The sequence below is a fragment of the Gouania willdenowi genome, chromosome 13, assembly GCF_900634775.1.
Source record: "Gouania willdenowi chromosome 13, fGouWil2.1, whole genome shotgun sequence".
Taxonomy (NCBI): Eukaryota; Metazoa; Chordata; class Actinopteri; order Blenniiformes; family Gobiesocidae; genus Gouania; species Gouania willdenowi.
Window position 1 is genome coordinate 41,259,356 of NC_041056.1, and position 16,073 is coordinate 41,275,428.

At 38.6% G+C, this 16,073-nt stretch overlaps 1 protein-coding gene across 2 annotated transcripts in view; it reads left to right on the forward strand.

Moving 5' to 3' along the window:
* LOC114474751 (solute carrier family 25 member 36-A) overlaps positions 1-15,841 on the forward strand; it is a 45,069-nt gene extending 29,228 nt beyond the window's left edge. Inside the window, exons 3-8 of one of the 2 annotated variants that reach the window (XR_003675390.1) lie at positions 2-79; positions 3,465-3,565; positions 10,847-10,913; positions 11,740-12,029; positions 12,781-13,416; positions 15,181-15,841. Coding sequence is in view for 1 of the 2 variants with exons in the window: in XM_028465256.1 (XP_028321057.1) it covers positions 2-79; positions 3,465-3,565; positions 10,847-10,913; positions 11,740-12,029; positions 12,781-12,974 (730 nt within the window). In the remaining variant the exon portion in view is untranslated. Of the gene's footprint in view, position 1; positions 80-3,464; positions 3,566-10,846; positions 10,914-11,739; positions 12,030-12,780; positions 13,749-15,180 lie in introns of those variants that run through there. The other variant, XM_028465256.1, reaches the window with a different exon arrangement.
* The last annotated feature ends 232 nt before the right edge of the window (positions 15,842-16,073 follow it).

Here is a 16,073-nt window from a genome sequence, read left to right on the forward strand (position 1 = left end):
GGTTGATTTTGGAGAAAGAAGGACCTCGCTCTCTATTCAGGGGTTTGGGCCCAAACTTGGTGGGCGTGGCACCATCCAGGTGAGAGTGTTACGTCCATCGCTTTAGGGGACAGGGACATTATGTGGATTGTTAAACTGAGCAGATTGGTTATACTTGCATACGTTACTTTAGTAGTTATTAAAAAACTACAAATTAGATCAGGGAACAACAGTTGGAATCAGGACATCCACATTTCACTCTTTAAATTTTAATTTGAATAATGTTTAAATAGGAATTCAGAATCAATTTAATCCTAGCCTGGAGATTGAAAGGATTTTATTCTACTTTTATATTTAAGGCAGACAAATTTGCTCCAAAAACACACAATATTACAGAAGAATACACAACAAGGACAACATCAGATACATAGAATGGCTACAAATTTACACAAAAAAAAATATTATATATATATATGACCAATACAAAAATTCAGAAATTACAGAAAAATAAACAAAAAGACTGCCTAATTACAGTGATTACAAAAATTGAGAAAATTACACCAAAAACACATAAGACTGAGAAAAAGAACACAAAAGTTACAGAAAATAATCAAAAACACAGTAAAAATCCACAAAGTGACTAAAAAAAATTAACAGGACCACTATAAAAACATAAAAAACATTACAGAAAAATAAACAAAGACTGCAAAAATACACAGACTATAATACAACAGAAAAATGACAAAAAAATGAAAAATGCCACTCCCAAAATACAAAAACCAGACAAATGAACAAAAAATGACTTCAAAAATTAACATTATGACTCCAGTAACACCAAAAATAATGGAAAGATAAACAGGTCTCACACCTGGTGTGGGACCAAGACTGACACTTAAATGATTGATTTACACCCGTGAGTGACTGGTGCTCATTTCCCCGTGTGCAGCGAACCGTTGAAAATGAAGACAAGATGTCACTTGTCCTTCCACGTCGACTGTCACTACTTCAACTAGTTAAGCAGTTAAGCATCACCTGACAGCGATAGCAAGACCTTCATTGGCAAGGCGAATACGTATTTGGCAAAAATTACAACTTGTATCTGGATTTGTTGACAAGTTTGTTCTTTTTACTAATGCAATTGAAAGTAATAATGCTGGAAAAACAAAAGACTGACCTTAAATGTGACCTTGAGTGAAGGTCAAGGTCACACATTGAAAGGAAATGTCGTTCAATGGTACCAGTCTGAGCACTGTATTTCAATTTGTGGCCAAGTTATAGAGAAAAAAGTATTTATTTTTTTTTGTTTTTGGCTGAGCATCATCGTACTGAGAGCGTTGAGTCTCACTTTATTCACTTTTCTGAGGAGTTCTTGACCTTAAACTTATAGGAAATAGTTTTTGTGACTTCATGAACTTTGACCCCTACCAATCATTTTACTGCTAGGTCGTACAGCTTCGGTCCAAGGAAATAAAATACTCCACTTGAGATGAGCTTTTTATAAATGTAAGCATCGAACTACAATTATAATTTGCAAAAATGCAAAACTGGGGAACCATGTTACAGTTCTTTGTACAGTTCTACACATATGTCATTAACAAATATTAAAAAATGTTTCATATCAATCTTTCACACATTTTACCATTACAAAATAAATAAATAAATCTATGGTTTTACTGACACAAAAAAAGGCTCAGACGCCCTCACCAAAAATATTAAAATCAATATTTTCATTGATTTGGAACCCTAACAAGGTAATCAGTAGATAAGAGATAAATTAAATGATAGATATTTGTTTTTAGTGTATTTTACAGTTGATTTAGGACCCGTTATCATAAGCGATAGTTAACTTTTATTAGGTTATTTATTTTAGGCTCAGTAATTGTGATTCATTGTACTTTAACTTTAGTAATTGAGAAGGTAATTGTATATTCTGAGGATAAAAATAATAATGATCTTTTATGTATTGATCCATGACGCCTACATAATCGTTGGCAGCTTTAGCACTAAAGTGTGTGCATGCGTGTGTGCCTGTGTGTGTGTGTGCGCGGAACAATGCCACAGGGCTGTTTGTGGTCACCAGGTGATGAAAAAGCCTCACGTCTCCATGTTCATTAAGGTGTAGTTTATCATCAGATTAATGCGTTTCTTTTGGAAACAGCAGCAGCATTGTTTAGAAAACAGAGCGACTGCTTCCGTTTCTCACTTCTAATTATTAACTGTGGGCTAAAGGGTGAGGAGAGGAGCAGAGTGGAGGCTAATGTAGCAGATGCACACGTGGAGTGTAAGTAAACTCCTGGTCTGTGATGCTGATTAAAGACGAGCCCCGAGCGTCACATCTGTGCTGCTCCAACACCTCCTGATAAGAAGATGGAGTCTTTTTAATTAGAAGAAACAAACAAGGAATCAGCAGCTGGTTTGTCTTATTTTCTTTACTAAAGCTGAGAATGGAGAAGCGTTATATTTAGGGATGTCCCAATACAACTTTTTCACTTCCGATATGATACCGATATTGCAACCTTGCGTATCGGCTGATACTGATTCGATACGATATCAGCACGAATTATAAATGCTTTTATTGCTGATTTTGTAGTTTTTAATGTTAGAAAAGGCTTGATTACTCAAACATAGAACAATAGTCAGCAACAGTAGGTTACTTTGTTGGAGTTTGAACCACAGTCACCTATGGATAGAAGTGCTGGAGCGGAACATTTTAGAGCGCTTATATCGGTGATTTTAGATGTAGTCCGATAAAATCTGATATTTGTTTTCTGGCTGATATCGGACCGATATCCGATATCAATATCGGATTGGGACACCTCTTGCTGTGTTTTGGCCACGGTGGAAAGGGGCGGCACTGTGAGCAACAGCTGTCACAGTCCATCAAACACAATCCTGGCTCTGATTGGTTCTTTTTGCTCGGTCTCGGTGCATTCTGGCAATCTGCCAAAGGCTGCAGGAGCAGCAGGAGGAACTCAATGAGCCTGTTTTTTTCACACAAAATACTAGTTTCATGTAAGGCTGTCCTTACATAGTGACAGCTTTAGCAAATATGACAAAAAGTCACTTTTATAAGAGTTACGGACTGCACCTTTAACGTCTTACCGGGTTAAATCACCAAGGTAACTTAGGCTGAACACCTAACCTGGTCTGGTAACCAGGTTATGAAGTGGATCAGATATGAGCGAGTACTGAAGTCCCGCCTCCTGAACAATCAGTTCTCTTGTAAAATGAGCTGCCTATTGATTAAAAATCCCGGTTGGTGCACATCTGCCAGCTGTAATCTCAACCCCTTTAATTGGAGCGTGCACGAAGGCAGGCTGAAATCACCTGGCTTAAGTAAACGTGTTTGTATCCTGCTTCGTAGTACAGCTGCTCTCTGACAGATAATGTTTGGTTAGGTGAAGCTAATCATCTTTACTTCATCTCCGTGTAACATCCCCTCTTCCTTTTTTTCTTCCTTTCTCTTCCTCTGTGTTTTCCAACAGAGCCATATACTTTGCTGCTTACTCCACTGCCAAAGAGAAGCTGAATGGAGTGTTGGAGCCCGACTCCACGCAGGTGCACATGGTCTCAGCAGGAATGGCAGGTAACGTAGCTCACCTAGAGGAAACACTTTATCTTTTTAAATGATGCTGTAGGTTTCATCACAGCAGGGCCACAGAAATGTGATCATATCTGATCTGAGGGTCACATGATCAACATTCATGTCAACATTAGTGACTGTTTCCATTCCAGTCTCACACATTCTACAAACTGCAGCTTTATTACAGTAAACAACAGTTTGTGTGCTTTTGTTTTCTGTTTTTTTCTTTTCTTTTTTTTTTGGGTTAGTGTAGTTGTTTTGTGTATTTTTGTTGTTGTGTATATTTCTTGAACAATTGTAATTGGCTTGAGTTTTTGGAGTACATTTGTGTATTTATGTCATCTTTTTGTGTCTTTATTGTTGTTTTGTGTGTTTAGAGTCGTTTCGTGTATTTTACTCTCATTGAATGTGTTTTTTGTGTCATTTTGTGCTTTTTTTGTGGTTCTGTAATTCAGTAGACTTAAGAGCTGTTCTACTTATTACATCAATTCCCAGACTGACTTTGACTGTAGTATCATACGCAAAGTTAGTCTTATTGTGTAAAGGTTGCTGATTTAATTTGTGTTTGAATAAAGCAGATCTCTCTTTAATCCTGAACCCATTGCTGCCGCCACTATTCTAATCCATGTGTTCACATATAGAATGATTTGTTCTGAGGTGAGTTTCTTTAATAACTCAGCTTTATTTACTCGTCACTCTTTCTGCATCCAACTTTTAACATGACAAACGGCTTCATGTGATGCGACGTAGAGGTTTACTGCTGCTGTAACTCTGACACTACACACTGGTTGTATTGTTCACCCACTAATAGTGAACAGGGTTGGCTTAGACCGTCATGACACAGGTTAATTTTTCCCTGAACACACCTTGAACCAAGATGGCACCAGCGTGTACCGGCTGCCGTCTGTCTGCTCTACTGGAACTTTTGTTTGTGGCCGCATTGATTGAAATTTTGTGCCAAAATGTCTGCGCTGATAGTGTATGACCATCAGGCACTTATTGATTTTAATTGGTCTTATGAGGTGCGACTTAAATACAACTTTGAGGATCTAGCATCTAGACTCCCTCCACACTTGGCCTCAGTACCTGCTTACCTGCTGCCCTCACCTGTCTCACGGAGGAAGCATGCCGAAAGACTCCTGCTGAGGATTAAGGCGTACTGGAGGTCCAATCCCAGGATTGCTCCTGGATGCCATGAAACTCATGGATTACGGTGGATCCAGCCTGTGGCTCCCATGCATTTGGACCGCGGCCAGCATCATCTGCCACTTAGATGCCACTGTGCAGTCGCCTCCCCCGGAGCCGCGGGATGGATTACGGATGCTTTTGACCGCTGCGTCGCTGCTCTACGCCTGTGTTTGCTAGATGCTAGCCAACAAAGCTCATCTCCTGAAGGACCTGTTCATGTCCCGCGAGCTGGATCTTATGTGCGTCATGGAGTCATGGCAATGGGAGAATGAGTATTTTCATCTTAATGAGCTGTGCCCTCCAGACTGATTCGTGTTTGGAACTCCTTGGGTCATGTGTTGTGGAGGCGGTTTGGCGCTCGTGTACCGAGACTCTTTCAGCTGCAAACTGATGGACATGAACATGTACAACTCCTTCGAGCTCCAGATGTGTAAGGTTGGAAACAAACACTCTTTTCACAGTGTTTTAGTCTACCGACCTCCCGGTCCTGCTCGTTTATTCCTTGATGAATTCACTGAGTTCATGTCATGTATTGTTAAGCTGGAGAGTGTATTAATTCTTGGTGATTTCAATCTCCTCCTGTCCCATGGCAGCTGATTTTGTATCTCTAATGAATTCTTTTTACTTTGTACAGCATGTGTCGGGTCCAACACACTCTAAAGGTCATACTTAACATTTGGTCTTTTCTTTTGGTGTAAAATTGACCAACTAAAATTGAAGATCTTCTAATAAGTGGCCACTGCTGTATTGTATTTAATCTGTCATTTACACTGGCACGGACTAATACCAATGTAAAAAAGCAGAGACGCATTATTAATGACTCTGCAATCAGTGGGTTTTCTGCCTCGTTTGACCCAACTACCTTTGCTAGTTGTGATGATGTTGACACATTTTTGATTAACTTTAATAGACATTGTTTGACTGTTTTGGACACAGTAGCACCAGCTAAAAATACTCTAGGTTCTCATAAAAAACCTTGTCCATGGACGAATGAAGCCATTTTTAGCTTTAGGAGAAGCTGCTGGAAAGTAGAACGGTTGTGGAAAGCCACAGAATTAGAGGTGCATAGACTCCATCTTATAATTCAATTCAACTTTATTTGTATAGCACAATTTACAACAGTCATTTCATTGCGCTTATCAAAATATAAAAGTCATAATAAGAAAGAAAAAACCCAACAAGATCCATATGAACAAGCATTTAGCAATAGTGGGAAGAAACGACTTTAACAGGAAAAAGTCTTCGTTAGAACTCAGAGAGAGAAGGACGAGGAGAAGGCACTGACTGCAGAAAAAACATGATACATTATTATCAAGTCAGCCTGTCTTGGCCTTGGGCCTCACTCCCAGTGGCCTAGTCAACACTTATTATAAAGGTGACAAATCTATTCCCGTTTATTGGTAAGCTAACAGCAACTCGGTGGTCTGTGAATGCGACCGTTCACAGACGAGCCGATGTCCGCTCTAGCGGTTAGGTTATGTCATGATTCAGATAATATATAAGAAATGATAATGGAGTTAAATGAAATAGTAAAACACGCCCGCTCTGCTTATTTCTGAAATCTTGTTTTACGGAATAAGAGAAATCGTAAAGTCTTGTTTGACATCATTGAAAATTTCTGGAACTTCTTTGTGAACAAAGTGCAAGACATTAGGGCCAGTATCATTCCTTCTTTGGCTAGCTTGTTCACTGCATTAGCCCCCGTGTGTTCATGATCCTCCTTCACTCATGTCAGCCTACAGGTTGTAGAGGTTTTAGTGAGCAAGATGAAACCCTCATCGAGCCCTGTGGACGTTGTTCCTACTCCCCTATTTTTAAAGGGTTTTTTTTGTTGTCGGTCCTTGGGTGGTAAAATTGATAAACCTTTCACTTCAATCTGGTTCGGTCCCCAGGCCAGCTTCTTTAAACACATTATGGTGAATCCCATTCTTAAAAAGCCTAATCTTGATCCCGGAGAGTCTATAAATTACCGACCCATATCTAAACTTCCCTTCATGTCAAAAATCATGGAAAAAGTGGTGGCTAAGCAGCTAACCTCATTCCTGGAGCAACATGATTTTTATAATAAATATCAATCTGGCTTTAGGTATATCCACTGAAACTGCTTTTGTGAAGGTTTCCAGTGACATACAGTAATGATGGCCGCTGTCTCTGGTCACTACACAGTTTTGGTTTTACTTGATCTGACATCTGCCTTTGACACTGTAGATCATGGTATTCTCATCGATCTACTCAAATCTGAGATGGGGTTTTCTGGTGCTGTTCTCCAGTGGTTTACCTCATATATAAATGGAAGAACTTTTAATGTTGCTATTAACAATGTAATGTTGAATGTGTCCAACCTGACATGTGGAGTGGCCCAGGGCTCTGTCCTGGGGCCTGTTTTCTTTTTATTGTACCTGATGCCTCTTGGTCGGTTGATCCGTGGTTTTAAAAATGATCTCCAGTTGTATTGATCCTTTAATGACTCAGAGTTTCACTTTTTATTTGAGTTCTTGAATTGTGTATCAGAGACTGGCTGTCATCGAACTACCTTCAAATTAATTCTATTAAAACAGAAACTCTGATCATTGCTCCTGATTAAAAAATAAATTAAAAAAAGTCCCTCTGATGAAGAACTCCCTTGGTGCTCTGGGCTCATTGGTGAAAACCAGCCTTAGATACCTTGGGGTTGTGTTTGATCAGTCAATGTCTTTGGAGGGTCAGTGTCGTGTCAGCTGACCAAAAACTGTTTTGATCACCTGAGAAATGTCTCTAAAGTGAGGAATCTGTTGGCAAAATCGAATCTCGAAATGATCATCCACGCGTTCATATCGTCCCGCATTGACTATAGTAATTCTGTTTTCACCTGTTTCAACAAGTCAACTCTGAACAGACTTCAAATCGTCCAAAATGCTCTGCCAGACTTTAGACTGGTGTACTCAAACCAGCCCACATTCTATTTCATCTTCATTGGCTCCTGGTCAAATTTCGTATTGAGTTTAAAATTCTTGTCCTGACCTCGGTCGCATGGTCAGGCTCCTCTGTATATCACTGACTTACTGTGCGCCTACACTTCAGGGTGCACCCTTTGGTCTTCAGGCCAGGGTCTCCTAAAGATCCTTAAAACTAATTTTAAAACCTAGGGAGACCTGGCGTTCCAGACTGTGGCCCCCAGACTCTGGAATGACCTGCACTAGTCCCTCCGGGACTGTGTGGACTCTTTTAAGAATGATTTGAAGACTGCGCTGTTCAGAAAAGCCTTTGGTTAAATGGATTTTAAACTTTTATTATCCTTTTATCATTTTATGATGCTGTTGTTGTAAATTCTTTGTTTTACTTTCTTTTTATGATGTTGCTCCTGTTGTTTTAATTTCCTCTCTGTTCTGTACAGCACTTTTTGATTTTTATCTCAGAAAACCACTTTATAAATAAAAAAAATACTTACTATATACTTACTTTATGTAACACACACAGCTACACATGCTTTTTTCATGTACTCAAGGACAGCCTCCATTCGCCTCCTCAGCAAATATTTGTGCGTCTTTCTTTCACTTATCCAAATATCACCTGACCGTTTATTCACCATGCAGCGTCTGAGTCCCACCAGAGTCTGTGTTACAAAGGTAGATATTAAGCTCCACCCCATGTTTAGACAAATATCAGTAAGAGTGCAGCACTGTGATTGTGGTCAGAATCTGAAATACGTCTCCTCTGATCCAATTGATGGTGAAATAAATCAACACTTTGTTGGAGAAGTTCACTTAGAAGTTCACACCAACAGTGTTCCTCTCTCTACGTGCTCGTGACACAGGAAGTTACCTGTTACCACGGAGATAGTGAGCCAGAGCTTAATTTGCTGCTCTAGATTTATGAAAGACAAGACAGGCCTCAGCTGGGAAATATGGGAAACAAAAGTTGTGAGGATAAATAAAAGGTAAGCACAGGTTATATTTTCATTTTCTGCCACGCTGCTGATTCATTAGAGGAGTTATGGCCTTATTGGTGTACAAGTTAAAAGTGGCTAAATTAGTGATTATTCTTCACTGTCCTTGGTGCTGAAACATGGCAGATGGTTAATGGACTTGATTTATATAGCGCTTTATCACCACACTAAAGCAGTCTCAAAGCGCTTTACATATCAGCTCATTCACCCAATCACTCTCACATTCACACACCAGTCGACCACTGGGAGCAACTTAGGGTTCAGTGTCTTGCCCAAGGACACTTCGACACATAGTCAGGTACTGGGATCGATCCCCCAACCTCTCGATCAGAAGACGACCCACTACCACCTGAGCCACGGTCGCCAGATGTGACATCTATCACTCAGAGTTAGAGACGGATGCACTCTAACGACGATTGCCTGTGCTTCTTTAACGCTGATTCATCATTATTTTATGAATCATTTAGGTTAATTGGTTGGTTGTGTTCACGTGATATTATTGGTTCATTTAGTTAGAAAAAGGCACTTTCAATTTATTTTTATTCCGTGACATTTTTGTGTCTCTTTCACTGCCGGAACACGCGGCCGGTGTTCCAGGACCTGATGATTTAAGCCCAACGGAGAGGGAAGCCTTTTCAAAGAGGTGTAAACGGACAGACAAAACGCAACAAAACTTTAGCGTTTTCACTTTAAAAAAATTGTTGTGTAAACGGGGCCTAGTTTTCCACTCAATCATCTAACACTGGTTTGGTGCACACAGTTAGTGTGAGTTCATTTTAGAGCCTTAGCGACCATGTTTGCAGGTCCATTCTGTAACTTAAACTTTACCATCACCTTTGTTTCAGTTTGACTTTTGGTTTGTCATTCATTATGGGCTATATTCTCCCATGCGCAAAAGTAGTAAGTAGTCTTCCTCAAACCTCCTGCGCATCACACTCGATCACGCTTTAGAGCTCACAGGTGTCGTATTGATAATGATGATGATGATAACTGATGCGCGCTGATCGTTTTTGAATGTAGACATTAATATAATCCCAGAAACAAACGTTAATCTGTTGTTGGTATCAGGGGGGAAAAAAGAGATATTTTAACTGTGGCTCGGACAGAAAAATGTGTCCGATCCTCACACTGCAATAATCTGATCAATTATCTGATCAAATCAACCTGTTACATTGTTTTTCAACAAAGGCCTTTCAAATTAAAAGTCTACTTTATCATTTTCATGGATTTCAATGATATTTACAAGCGTTGGGAAAACTCCATGTACTTTGATTTCTGGACAGCCCCAAAAAAACGACATCATAGCCCTGTCGGCCTCCCTGGCTTCAGAACGTTTTCATTCACAGACTTAACGCGCTTTGGGTCAATTTTTACGCGTGGTGGGTGTGTCAAGAACCTGGACCGGATAATACACACAGTAGATACACAAGTAACTACAGGCACAGAAAAAAACGCTTAAAGCTGATATCCGGAGTTTCTGAGAGGACGTCTCGATGTCCCGCCCTAAACAGCCTCACTTCCTCCCCCTGCATCTGCAATTTACCAGAAGCCACGCCTCTACTTTTCTGCACGTGCATCGTGGGACATAACAAGGTCTCATTGATATAGGTCTATGGGTCAGGTAAGAGCCAAAATCCTATTTACCTGTTTGCTGTTGTGACACGCGGCCTTGTTCCCATGCACAGTTCTACATTCACTTTGATTGACAGTCTCAAAAACATGAAGTCAAAGCCTATTGGCTGGGTGCAGTCGGTGATCATTTCCATTTGTATAGGGGTCTATAGGACGAAGGAGGGAATTATATACATTAATGTATATGAATGACCACCTGCAGTAGACCATAGTAAAAGACTAGTATTTTTTTGCATTTCAAAAAAATCATACATAAACATAGATTTTTCAGAAACTCTGAAATCAGTTTTAAGTCCAGAGCAGAGAATACGGCTCTATATGAAATGTGTAACAAACCCTCATTAGTGTGTCCTCTGTTGGCCTCTGGATAAGACTGACTAAGCACTGCTGGTGTTTATGACTCTCTCACATGAACTGGATAAACTCAACCCTCTTCATAACTAACATAAAGATTATAGATTGTAAATCTAGATGAGTTTATTACAGTCAGGTCACTGCTTAGTCTTTATTATTGTTTGTTTGTTATTATTCATCCTCAGGTTTTACAGCCATCACAGCGACCAATCCAATCTGGCTCATAAAGACACGTTTACAGCTGGATGCAAGGTAGACACAACACACACATTTCATCATGTCCAAAGGTTCCGTTTTCTCCCAGAATGCCTCTGAAACTTAGTAACACACTCAGTGCTCACTGTGGGCCTCATTTATCAACTGTCGGTATGTTCAGATTTGGGCGTACAACGTACGATCCAGCAAATTCACCAAACTTTGGTATTTATCAATTTAGAGGTGATGGTACGCTACGATCAGATCTCACGTCAGGTCTGAGCTCGTGTAGATAATCTGAGTGGATTAGTGGAGCAGCAGCAAAAGCCTGAAAATAATTATTAAACAAACCTCAGCTGTCATTTAAGCATAAGCAGACACACATTCAGAACAGATGAAAATTGATTATTAAAACTAATTAAACAAAATTAATTTAGAAAAAAGCCCACATTATTACTGATGTCACTTTTTTGCCTTTGCTTTCACAGAAAACCATATAACCCCGCTAATAACCTGTGCTACCGAGCTCAATGTGTGCACACACACATACACACACTTAGATCCTTTGTCCACTATCGAACTCAGAAATTAAAGATACAAGTCAACTCAAAGGATTCGTATGTTTACTGAGATTAATGCTTGAGTCTGTTTTGGTAATCTACTTCACACGCAGACTCAATCATAATTGTAATCACTTAAATGATAATTGATTCCATTTAATCACGATTATAGTTTAGATATGAGCACAGGTGAAACTACCTACTCAGCATTTCTGCTTGACGCACCTCTGACGGTTCCATGAATGTTCTCTCTGTAACCGCAACCCGGTGTCACACAGGAAACACATCATCCGTGTCTGATGCTTGTGACTGTGTCTCTGCAGGAACCGAGGGGAGAGTCGGATGAGTGCGTGGGACTGCATGCGTCGGGTGTACCAGGCCGACGGCTTCCGGGGCTTCTACAGAGGAATGTCGGCGTCTTACGTGGGCATCTCAGAGACTGTGATCCACTTCGTCATTTACGAGAGCATCAAGCGACGCCTGCTGGACGCCAAAGCGCCGCAGAACATGGATGAGGAAGAGGATCCTTCAAAAGATGTTTCAGACTTTGTGGGAATGATGCTCGCTGCTGCCACCTCCAAGACCTGTGCCACAACTATTGCTTATCCTCACGGTGAGAAGGACAGGCTTAGATTATTTTATCCTAACCTCACGGTGAGAAGGACAGACTTAGATTATTTTATCCTAACCTCACGGTGAGAAGGACAGACTTAGATTATTTTATCCTAACCTCACGGTGAGAAGGACAGACTTAGATTATTTTATCCTAACCTCACGGTGAGAAGGACAGACTTAGATTATTTTATCCTAACCTCACGGTGAGAAGGACAGGCTTAGATTATTTTATCCTAACCTCACGGTGAGAAGGACAGACTTAGATTATTTTATCCTAACCTCCTGGTGAAAAGGACAGGCTTAGATCATTTTACGCACACTCGCAGAGGACGCACGCACGTGTGCAACAATTATTACAATGTACAGATTAAACCCCCTACATTGCTGAACACTGAGTGTAGGGGGCGCCATTGTAGAGGCCTTTACACTCAACAACCCTGAATATCACACGATGACCACGGTTATATGTTTTTAAATTCTGAATTAAAGTATTCCGTGGTAGAGTGGGTCATCCAATAACCGAAGGGTTGGGGGTTCTGCTCTATCCAAGTCATTGTCGTTGTGTCCTTGGGCACGGCACTTTACCTACATTCCGTTGTGTGAATGACAATATCTTTGTTTTTGAACATTTGATTGTTCCCATTAATCAAAGATTATTAAAGGATGATCCAAAGCTTATTCACTCATTTAAACCTTCACAGTTCAAACATGTGAGAAGTGTCTCACACACTCTTATTCTTGGTCTACAGAAGTAATCCGTACTCGGCTACGTGAAGAAGGCTCCAAGTATCGCTCCTTCCTCAAGACTCTAACCATGGTTCCCAAAGAGGAGGGTTACCGCGCGCTGTACCGTGGACTCATCACCCACCTGGTCCGTCAGATCCCCAACACCGCCATCATGATGTGCACCTATGAGATGGTGGTCTACCTCCTAAACGGTTAGCGCCTTCTGCTGTTTGGAGCGCTGCTACGAACCTAGAACTCAAACAGTGACTCAGCATCAACAAGGTGGAAGGTTTTGGAATGGTAGTGAAGTAGCAACACAGAAATGATTCTACGTGTGAATTATTCTCCCCTCATTCTCTGATTCAGCTCCACATTAGGCGTGTCCAGCCTCTAAATATGCTAATAGCTAACAGACGTGTAGCCTAGCTAAGCTGTGACGGTGAAGGATGCTCAGCGGACCAATCGGGAGCCGTGCCTTGTGTGGAGACGGTCGGACACGTCCCAGTGTTGAATGTGAAGTGGTCCCAGTATTCTACTGGTGTGAAGGCCATTCCTCTGCAGTGTGTGAAACACGTTTAATCACATGGATCAGTGATCAGCCAATGGGAGCAGAGCACAATCCCCACTCACCTTTAAGTTACGCTTATGGCTCTGAAAAGGTAAAGAAATAAAACCCCACTCATGACAACAGCAAACACTTGAGTGTCATCGTGAAATAAACTAACAAACTTCTATTAGAATGCTAGTGTTACCTATTGATTTATTTTTTATTAGTGATGCACGATATTATCGATATTGGCTTTAAAATGAAGCGATAAAATGAACCAATAAAATAACAAGATTTGTGACCCATAGACACTACATTGACATGAATCTGACGATATAATACAATAAGATTCACGATTTACATGTCACAATACGATATATCCCAATACTAAACAATGCGATATACATGGAAATATCAATAATTACAGATTTCACTCTTAACAAGTACAAAATGGTATGAAATACATTTTTTTAACTTGTAAGAACGAGTAAATGGTAACTAACTTTAATTCAAATGCAAATATTATTTTAATATCTTTATATTTTAATTATTTTTTTTTATTAAATTTTTCACAAAAAGTGATTCTTTTAAGTTCTTAATTTATATATATATATATATATATATATATATATATATATATATATTTAATAACCACATACATCTGCCCAGTATGATTTATTAAAAATAAAGTGCAACTTCCAAAATAAAATGCATTGTGGAGTGATGTAGTTTAATAAGGTCTGATGGTGCGTTCACTGACACCTAGTGACTGGGAGTTTACGTGCTACGCATGTTAGCGACAAATGATTTTTTTCTCTTTATAAAAAATATAAATTAGGATTTTTTTTTAATCGATGCGATAATCACGTGGTGAAATATTGCGATATATTGCCAAATCGATTTTTTTCTTACAAGCTTAGTAGCAGGGTTGGGGTCAATTACATTTATCAGTTACAATTACGTTTTCAATTATCCATGTTCAATTACAATTCAATCAGGATTACATGTTATTTTGTTAGCCTTCCTAATCAATTAAAATATAGGTTTTAATATTTTTGGTTTGGTATAATCCTCCATTTAGTTTTTTTTAATTTATTTTAATTGTAAAATGTGGTCAAACTTGATGTGAAACATAGTTTATTAATTGTTAACTACAGTACATAGAACTGTAGCATGGTTCCCCAGTTTTGCTTTAAATTATAATTTTTGTTATTCGTAATATAAAATAAAATTTTGTAGAAATTTTCTGACAATTACAAAGTCAATTATCTAAACTCCAATCACTATTTAATTACATAATTATAAATAATTATCAGTTACGCAATTACAATTGTAATTGAACCCAACCCTGGTTAGTGGACACGTACGTAGACGCCTCGTAAATTGAATTTATGCATTTTTTTTGTTCAAATATATTGAAAAAGAGCGAGAGGAGGCGGAGAGCAGTGATGCCTCACCTGTGACATCACTCGAAATGTTCCACTCAGTACTATGCACTAACTCTGAGTATATACTACCACAGTCTACTACAGGGGCGTCAAACTTATTTTAGTTCAGGGGCCAAATATTGGGGGGGGGGGGGGGGGGGGTCGATGACGGATCTTCACTTCATTAATTATTCATTTTATAACCAATTTTTGTGTAGTTTAAAGGAATTTTGTGGAATTGTTTGTGAGAAATTGCAAGATTTGTGGAAAAATTTTAACTTATTTTTACAATTTGCAATTAAAAATGACTGCATTCAACGGTAAGCCCATAAAATATGCACAATATCAATATGCACATTGTGCAGTGTCATTATATTTGTGAATTTAAGATATCTACAAATTGGATTATTTGGTAATTTACACAATAATGTTTTCTCTGTCCTTTTTAGCGTCCCGGCGTAACATGTTATTGACGATCAAATTCAGCCGCCGCATTTATCAACAATGTCTCGTCCTATGACACAATGTCAACTCATATTTTCACACAAGGTTGATAAATGAGGGCCATTGAGTGTAAATCCCTTTATGGGTATTAAAGTAATAATGAAATAAAACATATAAACACCTGTTCCAGTTACACGCCAATAACCAAGAAAGAAGAAAAAGAAGATGTGTACCATTTTAATTATTCATGTAAAACAGAAGAAGTTTCTGCTTTTTGTGATTTTATTTTAAAAGTCATTAAACTTTGACTATTTCCTGTGGTTTTAGAGTCAGTTTCACAGAATTGAACTAAAATGAAACGATGAACAAAAAAACGCTTAAACTAAAGAAAGTTTGCATTTGACAGTGTTGTGGATATTTTCTGTAATTAATTTAGTTGTCTTTCAAACAGATATTGTAATGTATTGTATAATTTTCTTTTAATATTGATTTACATTTATTTCTGCCATCATAATTATAATTTATTTTATTGATTTTCTGTATAATTGTATTGTTAAAACATGTGGAAGGAATTAAAGAATAAGCAAAAGCTTTTGACATTTTTTTTTTTAATTAAGGTCAAAATTTAAACAATAATCAGAATTCATATATATATATATATATATATATATATATATATATATATATATATATATACACACACAGTATATATATTCAAACTTGTACCATTTCAATGCAAAAATAACACAATATATGTAAGAAAATCTTCTTGCAAAAGCAGGAAAAAAATTAATTACAAAGAAATAACTGCTCCTATATACAAATATAAAAGTAAAATTACAAACACTTTAATTTCCCGCCTCATACGTGTATCTATGACACACAATGATGGATCTTA